Source organism: Taeniopygia guttata, chromosome 4, assembly GCF_048771995.1.
Source record: "Taeniopygia guttata chromosome 4, bTaeGut7.mat, whole genome shotgun sequence".
Classification (NCBI taxonomy): domain Eukaryota; kingdom Metazoa; phylum Chordata; class Aves; order Passeriformes; family Estrildidae; genus Taeniopygia; species Taeniopygia guttata.
This window is the reverse complement of record NC_133028.1, coordinates 48,341,082-48,353,817: the sequence shown is the minus strand read 5'-3', so window position 1 is coordinate 48,353,817 and position 12,736 is coordinate 48,341,082. Positions and strand designations below refer to the sequence as shown.

The 12,736-nt window shown below is 38.9% G+C and overlaps 1 protein-coding gene across 1 annotated transcript in view; it reads right to left on the bottom strand.

Moving 5' to 3' along the window:
• TACR3 (tachykinin receptor 3) overlaps nt 1-12,446 on the bottom strand; it is a 38,542-nt gene extending 26,096 nt beyond the window's left edge. The window contains exon 1 of the mRNA XM_002193653.5: nt 11,599-12,446. Within this exon, the coding sequence (XP_002193689.5) occupies nt 11,599-12,074 (476 nt within the window). The 5' untranslated portion in view covers nt 12,075-12,446. The remainder of the gene's footprint in view (nt 1-11,598) is intronic.
• Nucleotides 12,447-12,736: the final 290 nt, after the last annotated feature.

Genomic DNA, 12,736 nt, shown 5'->3' with positions numbered 1-12,736 from the left:
TCACTCAAGATAGTTTTACTTTTTTAGAAATTTTATATTTGACAGATGAATAATTACAGAATATATATTTGTTTTAGCAAAGCTGACTCTGTAGTTAATGATAAAATATGCGATAAATCCAACATTGGTCATAATAGTGCTATGCCTTTTCTGTTAGACATAACTGCCCTAATATCTTAAAACAGCTAAGTGCTGTCAGAAACAGGGAGTGATCTAATCTAAACCATGTTCAGTTCTGAATCATCAATTTCCATATCTGGAATTTCAAGCTTGTTCAATTTTTGTTTCTACTGCACTTTGATGTTTTTTCTCCATAGAGTAACAGTTCCCCTCTCCTTCATGTGCCTTTCAGTTTTTTATTTCAGCTAAACTGGTGCATTTGGTATTATATAGTATGAAATAGTTTTGAGTGCTGTGTGTCTTCTGTTTCTTGAGAACAGCAGTTGGATTGTTGCCCTCTCCCATGTATCTCCTTTCTCCTTCTAAGAGTAAGTACCACTTGGTAAAGAAGTCAGGCTGGTAGTCATGAGCCCTGTCTTTCATGGCTTTTGTGTGGACTGCTAAGCACTGTCCAAATATTTGAAGATCTTTACTTGTAGTAAGTGATAAGCTGTAAACAAATAATAATTTTCACATGCTTGTGAGACTCTTAAGACACCTCCTTCTAGCCTCAAATTATTTCTGCAAATTGCTACTTCAGATTGCACATTGCTATTATTTAATGTGCTATTGTCAGACTTCTGTTGCATTCACATAATTCCTATTCCCAGTTATAATAATCTTACTCCCAATAGATATCAACAGTAGTTCTTGTTCTTGTTGCCCAAGATAAAATTTGGTCCTTTCATCTCCCTGTCTGCCCTTTAAAGACATGGATTGTTTAGGTGAAGTGACTCATACAGCTGTACTGATGGAAATTTTAACAACTGGCTGTCTGAGTAATGTAAGTCAAAGGACAAGGACCAGATGAAAAGCATGCTTTTTATCTTTAGGGTTCAAATTTGAGTGATAAGCCAACAGCCTAGCTATTGCACAAGATTGATTACAAATATGTTACAGGTAGTCATTCTAACAAGCAAAATGGAAAGGAAGTAGGGCAACTTTGACTGTTCCCTCAATAATATCTTTGTGCTGGATAGATTTAGTGGAGAGTATTGACAGCTCTGTTACAGAGCTTTTGATAGCAAATGTAAGTTATTCTGCTTTGCTGGTACACTACAATTACACAACAATTACAGTGTGTTCTGTAAGTGTAAGTTCTCAAAGTGGCTTGTCTTAGAAACAAAATTGCTTAATTAACATAGTGAGATATTACTTTTAACTGCAATTATTACATTCACTCAGATTTCTCATACATGTTTGGTAGCATTTTCTTAGAGAAACTATCATTGCCACAAGTAAGTAAAGTAAAAAATGTGCAATGATCCTTCACTGAAGATCAAAAACTTCACATTTGAACAGAATTTGGATGTTATCTCTGTAGCCAAAAGAAGCCTTGAAAAGAACTGAGTTCTTTCTGCACTGTTAGCTGTAATTTGCAAAGGAGGCACACATGCTCCTGCTTATGTGCTGTTTAGGTGTTGCTCCTGCTTAGGTGCCACTCAGAAAATCAGTGAGGTAAGGAGGCTGAGGATGGGATAATGGGTATGTATGATGAGCATATTGCCCCTGTATATTATGGTTCCCCATGGCTGAAAACTGTCTTTCATATATCATGGTGTAGTTCTGTCATTATGGCATTTCTTTTACTCTGTATGATATCCTTACATATATTAAGGGTGGCAAAATGCCAGTTACAAGGGGGAAGAGTAGACATGCTGTCTGAATTGTGCATTGAGGGTGCTGAACATGGTGTAGAAATAAAAGAAATGTTTGAATATGCCAGGAGTGAAAGAGAGAATTATGAAATAAAGGATCTAGCAAGAGATCCTTTATTTTTCATTCAGTTTACTGAATGAAAAAAATAGAAATGAAAAGAGAAAAATAAGAAACTAATAGGAGAAGCAAAGAAAGGAGAACTGTAGAATAACAACATATAGAAATTGTGTTGAGAGAGGAGAGACTAAGAAGGGAAACTGGGGGTCATGTAAGAGCAAAAGACATGACAAAAATCAGCCCTAGCATAATGGAGAGTCCAAGGACTGGTATAAAACCAGAAGATTTTGGCAGAATGGCTGTGTGGTGGCAAGCCCTTCTGCTTCTGCAGGCGTATGGGAGAGAACTCCCACAGAGTTTTTCTCTGTAATCCACCAACCATAAACAGCGTGCAAGGAGAACAGCAGGACTTCTTGCATGCTCTGATGCCATCTGTCTTGCAGACTGTTCTGCTACTCCACAGTTCTTTCAAGTGATCTGGACTTCATCATAGAATCATACAAAAAGCTGAGTTGCAAGCGACCCATGAGGATCATTGAGTCCAACTCACACAGGACCCTGCACAGGACCATTCCCAAGAATCACTGTGTGTCTGAGAGCATTGTCCAACTGAGTCAGGCTGTGCTGTGTCCACTTCCCTGGGGAGCCTGTTCCAGTGCCCAACCACCCTCACGGTGAAAAACCTTTTCCTGATACCTGACCTAAACCTCTCCTGACTCGCTTCATGCTGTTCCTCTGGGTCCTGACACTGGTCAGGAGGGTGAAGAAATCACTGCCTGTCCTTCTGCTTTCCCTTGTGAGGTTGTTAAAGACTGCAATTAAGTCTCCCTTCAGTTTCCTCCTTTCTAGGCTGAGCAAGCCAAGTGACCTCAGCCACTTCTCATAAGGCTTCCACTCCAGACCTTTCACCAGCCTTGTGATCCTCCTCTAGATGCTCTCTAGATAGATTAATGCCTTTTTAATGTCATAGTGCCCAAAATTTTTGCAGTTGTTCTGAAGCCAGTGACAAATGCAGAAGCCCTCATAGGCTCACCTTGTTCTGTGATATTTATACATAGAGCTTGTACCTCTCCATACCACATTTCCATGGACAGTAAAAGATAGTTGGCATTTGAGCTGTAGAAGGATTTCTAGTGGCTACAAGCAACTGGAGGCTTGTTAGACCACTGAAAAGCATTCTGGAGCCACACAGACATTTTTTCAGTGGGGTGCTATGCCAATTTGCTTTGCAGTCTTTGGACAGTTACTGTTCAGTCTGTCACCAGGGTTGAGCAGTGTGATTCCCTGCTGAATAAAGGACTCTGAACTCCCAGTGAGGTGGTTTGATTTAAAGATGGAACATCTAATGCTTTCTCACTCCAGTGGAAGCTGCTGATAGTGCCACAGATAGCTTATTCCACACAACAAAACAGGGATGTAAAATATGCATTGCTGAAAGGAATGAACTCATTATACTCATCACAACAAGCAAAAATCATTATTACCCCACCCAACAAAACATTTATACTTGGAAAATAATTACAAGATGGAATATGCACATTCAAAAGTGCAGAGATGGAAATATGTGCAGGTAGAATCTCAAGCCAACACAATGTGCTCAACCAACTGCACCATGTTCTTCTGTGTATGACTCCAAAGCATTTTTAGGTAGCACTTCAGTTTCATATGCACATCGTTAGCACATAATTTTTGTTTTTGTGACCATATGCCATCCCACTGTTATCACTTCTCTTACAGCTTTATCTTGTGTTAATTTTTGTCCCTAATTGATTACTACTGAAGTCAGCAAGAGTTTTTCCACTGAGATTAATGAGAAATCATTCAGGCTGCATGATATAATGGATGGTGCATCATGGTGTACTTGCTGCTGCACTCTTTTCTTAGCTGCTGGGGTCAGAGTGGATCCAGTTCCCTTCTGAACTGCTCTATTTATCTAGAGTCTATGATTTAGACTCTTCTCTTCCCGTGTCTTGGGTTCAACAAATCAAGAAAAGATGTTTTCTCTGGAACAAAAATAGAGAGAGTCTTCTTTTGAGTAATACTGATAAACTCTTTAAGCCAGTAGTTTCAGTGGCAGCATAATCATGTATCTCTCTTACAGTGTTCAAGTAACATGAGCCAAATAGCTGCTACATACTATAAAAGCTTGCAAAGTTTGTGTATTATGGTCTCAACAGCAGAAAAGATAAAAAACTAAACCTAATTTGTCTTTTTGTAAGATGGCATACAATGGCTAATACAGCCAGGAAAACCTTTCATCTTTAAAACATCATTTAGAAAATTGCAGCAAAAATGCACAAGATGTTATTAAAACAAAATCATGTTCAAAATTGGATCCTAAAAATGCCCGTTTGGAGACCCAGTTGGAAGCCTTTAATCATCCTTACTGATTTGTTTCACCTGTTTACAATGTGTTTATAAACTCACATGGGGCAAAATGTAATCATCCCAGATTGTAACAGGAAATTGGAACTTGACAAAGGAAGAGACTGGGAGAAAAATCATAATGCTTGCATGTAAGTGACTTGTCAACAGGAGACAGCAGAGCATGCTGCTTTCATGAATACACAGAAGTTGTTATTCCCTCAAGACAGAGGCTGATCTTAAGACTTTGTATTTAGAATCAACTGGTATTTAAAAAATTTAAGGAAACTGCTATGATTCCCTACCCTTGTTTAGAACACTGCTGTGGAAAATCCTCCAAAATGTAAGCTATATAGAGTAGACTAAAGGTAATGGAATGAACTGAGATTTTAAAGACATTTTTTGTATGATGAAAGCAAAATCTTTAACTTTTGTTTTCTTTAATTGCTATCTGCTACCTACTAGAGCAGGGCTCTTTCTTTTCTTGTGGGACTGGTTTGTATTCATTTGTTTAGTCTAACTTTTCTCTGCAGGAAGAGTGGCTGTGGGCATTTATGTAGGACTATAAATGACTGTTGAGAAAGACTGTGTTTGGTGCCCTGAAGGGTCTGTTGTGCAGTGTTCACCTTGAAGCTAATGCCATAAAGGAGGTGTGTGACAACATGACAGATAAACACATGGTACATTTGAGATATCAGTAGGCAATATCCCAGAGTATAACTTGGCCTTGATTTACCCAGAGGAATGTGTGTTGCTCTGGGTGAATGAGTATTTGTGCTTTGAGCAGAGGGAAACACTGAAGTTTTTCTGAAATCAGGAGTAGCTTCCAATGCCTTGCTTACAAGTACCTCTTAACTAAAACCTAAAAGCAGTAATATTGAAAGTTTTCAGCATGACTGAGCTTTCATAAACAGTGCTTTCTACTTGAGGAGAATCTGGTAACTGACAATGGGCTAGATTTTTATGAGCATGTAATTGATTTTATGCAATGTATTCTATACCTATGAATATTGATAGAAAGGGTCTGGCTCATAAAATGATAGACTGACCTCTCCTGACAGAAAGGTTTCTGTTTCTTTTTTTTTTTTTTTTTAATATCATCTAGCTAGGCTACTGAGGACCAGTATCAGTGCAAAGTCTGTAGAAACAGCTCCAGCTGCAAAAATCACTGTTAGTATTTATGTTTCTGCTACTGTCATCTAGATGGCTTCTTTCTTGTTTCTGCAGTTATCTTGAAATAATTTTATTTTAGGGAAACACAAATATGTGAAAGATACAACTTTCCTGGTTGGTAAATTAGTTAGAAAAACATGCATTTAGGCAATAATCTTTAAGAAAATAAAATTAACAAATCTCTCTCTCCAAAGAACTCATCATCATCCCAACCCTTGACTAACTTTTAAAAGTACCACAGGCTACATTGCATAGTAAACCACAGAACATTTTTAATAGTTTTCATTAAATTATAAATAAGAGTATGTATTTAAGGCTAAGACTCTGTCTAAAATGAACTTCTTGTTTGAACATAAGGTTAAAACTTACTGGATATTTCCTCTCTGGAACAAGAATTCTGGGGGCTTGTTGCTCTTGTAGATGTTTATATTTCTTAAGATATTGGTGTATCAACCTCTTTTATTACAGCACCTTTTGAAAGCAGCTTATTAAATAGAATATTTACTCAGTACAAAACAAAAAGGAAAAAATAACTGTTAGGCCTGTAATCTTTTTCCCAGACTGCCCCAGTATGTTATTAATAATGTAACTCTAACATGAACTTTGACCTAAACTGCAAAAAAATCCCATCTTTTTGCCCAGACGCTATTAAATTGTACCATTGCAAGAAAAGGTTTATTTTTCCTAGGCCTCTGCATGCTGAATCCTGTAGCCATTGCATCACTGTTTTGCAGAAACGATCTCACCTCTTTACTAAGACAGAAAGAGAATTGTCAAGTCCAAGAAAATATTTTTAGACCCCCAGATGAGAGAGAGTTCTTTTTATTTCAGCTTTTGATATTTGAACCCTTAATGCCCTCCTATTGAACTTTCTCTCCACTTCTGAGAACTAGTAGTTTTCAGAGGGCAGGTAAGATACTGGAACCCACAAATAAGATGTGCTTTGTCTTCAAATACTCTTTGAGGAAGACAGAGAAATGGGGAAGGGATTTCCTCTTTGAATTCTTTAATTTGACTTTCAAAGTAAAAATAAAAATAATAGTGATAATTTCTAAAGCCTATCTTACATTTTTTCCCTTTATGATATACAGTGACCAAGGCTGATTCCTGAAGTGATTTTGAAGTCATCCATTAGTTTGAAAAAAACATTGTGTTGCATTTTAGTGTGGTAGTAGGGTATTGCAGTTATATGCACCATAATTGCAATATGGTCTGTAGTTATGTAGCACCAGAGGCTTTAGGAAAAGACAGTTAACAGTAAAGTGTCATCTTATAGAAAAAAACAGACAGAACTACTATCCATTTCTTCTGGTGAAAATATTTGCAGGTATGAGGGGGAGGTCTCTAGCCTGTGAAGCACAAGAAACCTAAAAAAAACCTCCATCTCCTTTTTTGTTTTTCTTGTTCTGATGTTCATCTCTCACAAGTATTCAGTACAAATTCTCACTTCTTTTACATGAAAATCGTTTACTTTGAGACATCAAAATCTGAGGGAAAGGGAATGAGAGAGGGGCCGAAGGCTGCAGCTCTGTTTGAGCTGAGCTCTGTGCCAGGTCTGGCAGCTGGCTGGGCAGTGCAGGTTTCCTGTCTGCCACTGCTTCAGCCTCTTCCATTCACTGCTGAGCCAAACTCAAAACCCTTGGTGCCAAGCTCATGTTCAAGGATGTAAATGCCAACAGATCCTCTTGGTGTGCATCTTCTGCTGATACTGCTGCCAGATGACCACAACACAGGGTTGTACCCTGTGCACTCCATGTCTTAACCTGCCAGAAATGTTTGAAATCATTTTAACACATACACATTTCTCTGTACTTTATTGTTTCTGAGCATACAAGGCAGGTAACAGATGCTTAATAGCAGTCGGATAATTGATTGTTTGGAAAGAATATCAGTTTAAAATGCTTATGGTGCATGAAGGCCTTGAGCAGTTTTTCCCAGGAATGGGAAATCAGGCAGAGATTGATACCAGAATGTGTTCTACTGGAAAGATAAGACATTTTTCAGTGTGCCAACTGCCTACTTCAGAATTTCAGTAGCATTAATTTATAGGGCTTGTGGTACTATTTTGTGATAATAATAATTGCTCTTACAGAATACACCTGGAGAGATTGAAGAGCCTAAGTGATATTTTGAGGATGTGAGTGTGTATATGTGATGAGTTTGGGTTTTATTTTATAAGGTGAATCCTGCATTTATGTCTCATGTCCATCTTCTGTTACAAGCTTGTATTATTTCTTTTGCTGGAGTCTGAGTGTATAGAGGGATTATTAACAGCCATCAGTAACTGAAAAATGTCACAGAAAAAAAGAAAACTGGCATATGTGTGCACACAGTATGTGTGCTTCTGTAGATATATTAAAAGTGAGAAAAGGAGAGAAACTAGAATTATAGGTATTGAATAAGGATATACATATGCATAATAGTAACTAGGTAATACTAAGGTTCATAAAAAGAGGAGAAGACTGCAAGAGGAGAAATAAAATTTAATATTAAAGTCACGTAAAATGAAACAAATGTTTTTTTTTTTGTGTTCAAGAACAAAAAACTTGCAGGCATACTAGAAAGAAAATAAATTGTAAGATATGAATAGGATCAGCAACTACTCACCATAGTTATTAGAATACTTTTAAGTCCAGAGGAGTTGCTTTTACAAAGAGTTAAATTCACTGACATGTGAGAATCATTATGGAATTGAAGAAAGAAAAGTGACTGAGAAAGTAATATGGTAAATGTGCTAAAAACAGGGGGAAATGCATAGTACTAAGTGCTCTACTGAAGGCATGTTATTTTTGTGCTGTATTCCTACATCCTCAAACTTACACTGTAACCAAGCATCTGCAGAGAATTTTTAGGCCTATACACAGAACTGGTTGTATAATGAAGCAATCTTGGGACTCAAAAGTAATCACTGGCGTACCTGAACCACCTTCTTTGCATGCTAAGATCTTGTGGGAAAGGACAGCAGATCTTCAGTGGCCAGGTGACCTAAATTCTGAGTAATTTACTGTCATTAGTATGTCCAAGAACTGTACTGCAGTTACACACTGTATTGCCATGATCACAGATGGAATTTAGGATCATAGATGGACCCTTTAGGATCATGCACTGGTCAGTGAAAAGGGCATATTGGCTCCAGAATTATCTCCTATTGAGTTTATCTTGGACTATTTACCAGTTTATCCCCATAACATCGCTAAAGGAGCTGTTGCACTGGAAGCAGTGGAACTGTGCAGTATGAGCTACAGAAGAATGCAGGAATGAATGCCCATGAAGCAGCATAGTGTAGAATCTCTGCTGCTTCTGGTGCCTGAAACAAACTCAGTTTGAGCTACCTCTGCCGTCTCTGCACTAGGCTGCCAAGAGGCTGTTGGAAAAAAAGGAGAAAGCAGGGGGGAAAAGCCCACTAGGAAAGGATGGGCAGAAGTGTGAATAAACCCACATGAATTTGAGTCTGTGTTCAAGGACCAGGATATTTAGTCTTGGATACTTTAATCCTCAGCTCCAGCTGCAGCTCACCCCCACTGCAGGAGGTGTCTAGTTCCCAAACCTTTGTGTCAGTCCAGTAATGTCACAATTTACATAGCTTAGAATGTCCTACAGAATCAGATGTGAAAGGAAACCTTTACTGCCCATGACCTCTGCTCAGTGCTGTCCAGGTTCACAGTCACACATTTATACTCTATGAACATTTGGATGCTCTAAAGCAACCAGTGGAGCATATCACAACATACTTTTTAGTGAGTTACTACCCATTACCTTTAGTATTTTGGGATGGTAACAATTTCTAAAGGGAAATCATCTGATCCCATAATTTCAGTTCGCTTAGCAGCTTTATCATGATTTGTAGCTTTTGTTGTTTTAAATTTTTTAATTAAAAGAATGTGTAAGGATGAGTTCACTGGGTTAAAATGGCTCAACTTTTATGAAAGACAAACGGGAAGCAAAGTTTTAAAATACATCCACCCAGCAGATCTTTGCCCTGGAATAGGGCAGTCTGTACATCCAAGGACATTCCTTGGGATCTATTTTGACTCTTAGGTTTCCTCAACTTGGCAGATTTGTTTTGCAGAGGTAGCCAGGGAACGTTTAAAAGTACTGAATGCATCAGGTGTGATTTGGTATAAAAGGAAAAGGCATGGCAGTGAGAATAGGGAAGGAGGGATAGACTGCTCTGCTGTTTGTTTTACATGATGCTGCATGGCACTACAGAGAGCTCGCCTAAACACAACTATGCCATTGTTTCTTGGGAAGATTATCATCTGCCTTTGGAGGCAGGTGAACTTGGAGGATGCGATGGGGTGCAAATAGTGATTCAGTAATTTCTTCAGGGGATTTTCAGACAAGAACTAGATCAGAGTGAGTAACAGTAGCTATCTGCTCACCTCTGAGCACCAGCATTTTGCATTGCTGAACCAAGGAAAACATTTCCAATGGATGTATCTGTCCATTGCACTTTAGTCAGTGTGGAGCAGAGCTTTTTTGTCTCAGTCTGGAAATGCAGTTTGGATTCATAAAGAACTGGATTCGCTTTTGTTCCCAGTTTCCTAACATAAATTTAGGAGCTGCCAAAGTAGTACGTACTACATCTCTGGGGATAATTTTGTCAGGAGAAATAAAATAAAACATTACTCACAGCATCCAAGTAACTGCTTAACTAATGACTTGATGAGCTGCTGCAGTAACTATTAAATATGCGGCTCTGTTAAATACTCATGCCCTTTTATGTTTCTGAAAACCTCAAGCTAGATGAGAATCTTAAGCGAAACTCAAAAAGACAATGAAAGAAATCTTTGCCTGGTCTAAGGTAGTAGCACTGGTGTTACACTGTCTTCAGTTTTTAATGGGGACTAATGTTTGAGAAGGTACACTGGCAGGAGGAAAGTGTACTGATTTCCCCATGTGTTCTCCCATCCTCAGAGCAGAAAAGTACAAGAGTTGCCAAGAATCTCACTTGCTCTTTCATTTCTAGCTTTACAGAACAGGAATGCATCTAGCTGAGAATGCCACCAAAAATTTGCAATTAGTAGAGCAAACAGAAAAGTATTATTATGAAATTTTCCACAAGTACAAAAGGCACAACAATGTTTCCCAATTTTTGTACCTGGAAATGAGTAATAATATTTCAGAAAGTGGATTGTACTTTAAAAAATGTTAACTACCATCACTTGGAAATACTGCAGTTCTGATAAGTCAATTCAGAAAATATGTATAATGAGATTTGAATATGTAGAAAGGAGTTTAGTGAGTAATCTCAGTGCATTGCTAAGAGGAATAAATGACCTGAAATACAAATCAGTTTTTCTTAAAAAAAAATTTAAAGATCCATAAGTTATCTCTCCAGCACAGCAAATGTGAAAACAATAATAAAGAAAGAAACATTTTTCAGGGGAGACTCAGAGCATGCTCTGAGAAACAGAGTCCATCATTGCATGTGTGTAGGAAACTGCATCTCCCCTTTGCTGTATGGGCACTACAGCTGTCTTATTCCATTATTGTCAGGAATACAAAGGTAAAGTTTCTCCCTGACTTTTTTTCTTTGACAGTCACAAAGCTTTATTTTGCTTCAAGAAATCAGAAAAAAACTGAGCACTTTGAAAATACGTTCTTGCCAGACCTCTAGATATGCACAGATGGCAAAGTAAATAGTCTCATTAGTTAAAATCAGCAGGAACAAAGCATCTCAGAGCTGATTGTGAGAAAAGCTATTAAAAACAGGATCTGAAGTGATTTCTGAAGAGGAGGCAAATGCCTCTGCCATCTGCAGAAATACAGAGAAGAGGGAAATTTGAAATCCTCTCCCTTTACACACAATCCCTGCAACTCCTTATCAGTATATATTAGATGACTGGCTGAGAGCCAAACTGTTTTCACAGTGGGAAGCAAAACTCTGAGTTGCTGTTACAGAATATGTATTGAAAGATGGAGCACAGAAAGCAGCAGAAGTCAAACAGAGGAAATGTTTGCTATAAAAGAAAGCAGAAGAATAAAAATAATGGAAGACTGAAGGAAAAAGACCAAAGACCAGGAGAAAAAGTGTGTTAAGGAGAGATCCTAAAGAAGCACAGAGGAGTACAGTGAATAAACTATTGAGGTCTTTGCCTCTCGTCACTATGGTATCTCTGCATTTTTATTTTGGCAGAGACTCTGATCTCAAACTCTCGCCCCTAAACTTTTCTCTTTTCTCACCTGTCCACAGCGATGGCTGTCATGGAGTAGATGCTGGCGAAGACAGCTGTGATTGGGAAGAAGTTGTGGAAGCGGCAGTAAGCCTCTCCAAAATACCACTCGCTGTGCAGAGCATAGATGAAGTTGATGAGAGTATTGAAAGCAGCCATGGAGGCATCAGAGAAGGCCAGATTCACCAGGAAGTAATTTGTCACTGTCCTCATGCGCTTGTGAGCCAGGATAATCCAGATGACAATAAGATTTCCAAAAACGGCCACTGCCACCACACCACCGTACGCCAGAGACCACAGGGCAATGCGCCAAGAAGGTTGCACGAACTGATTGGAGAAGTTGCCTGCTGAGGAGGCTACGGGGGCAGAAGCATTTGCAGCTGGTGCTTCCAGAGCCTGTCCCCAAGGATCTCCTGCTTCAGCAAGGCTCACATTCCACCTGCTGCTTATGCTCATGTTCCACTTGGCTGTGGGGACTGAAGTCATCTTGCGTGTTTCTTTCCTCTCTTCCAGGAATGATGTACCTTTCCCACCTCCCTCTCCCAACCCTCCAAAACCCCCACCAACAGATAAGAAGAGGGAAGGAAGAAAAGGGGAAGTAAGGCAGTACAGCAGGTACTGGAAAGAAAAACTCTGTCGCAAAAAATCTTTGGCTATGCTGTTCAAACTGTTAGAAATGCTGTGACAGACACGTCAGGAGAGCTACCTTGGAGTAGAACAGCATCCTGTTTCTCCTCTGTACAGCCTCTTGCTTTTGATTTTGCTTAAGGAGAAGGGCACTGGGAGCCAAGGCACATTTTATAGGCTTTTGAGTTCCCAGCGTCACAAAGGGAGTGGAGCGATAAGCTCCATCGGCTGGTAAGCTTACAGCTCTTTGCCCTCCCTCCCCTTGTATGTCATTCGTTGCCAGCAGCAGGCACTTTCAGGAGCTGTGGAAAGCATTGGAAGGAAAATGGATTCTCATCTCACTTATGTTGAGAGATTTGTTTTGTATTGTCTTTCTTTAAGTTCCATTATTGTGCATCCTTTTTTAAATAGTCTTTTTGCCTTGTGTTTGCAGGGATAATCAGCTGGCTTAGTTGAAATTCCCAGAACTGAGGCTGTCTTTTTTATTAAAGCTCTTTCCAGATGAATGTATTCCAGATCAA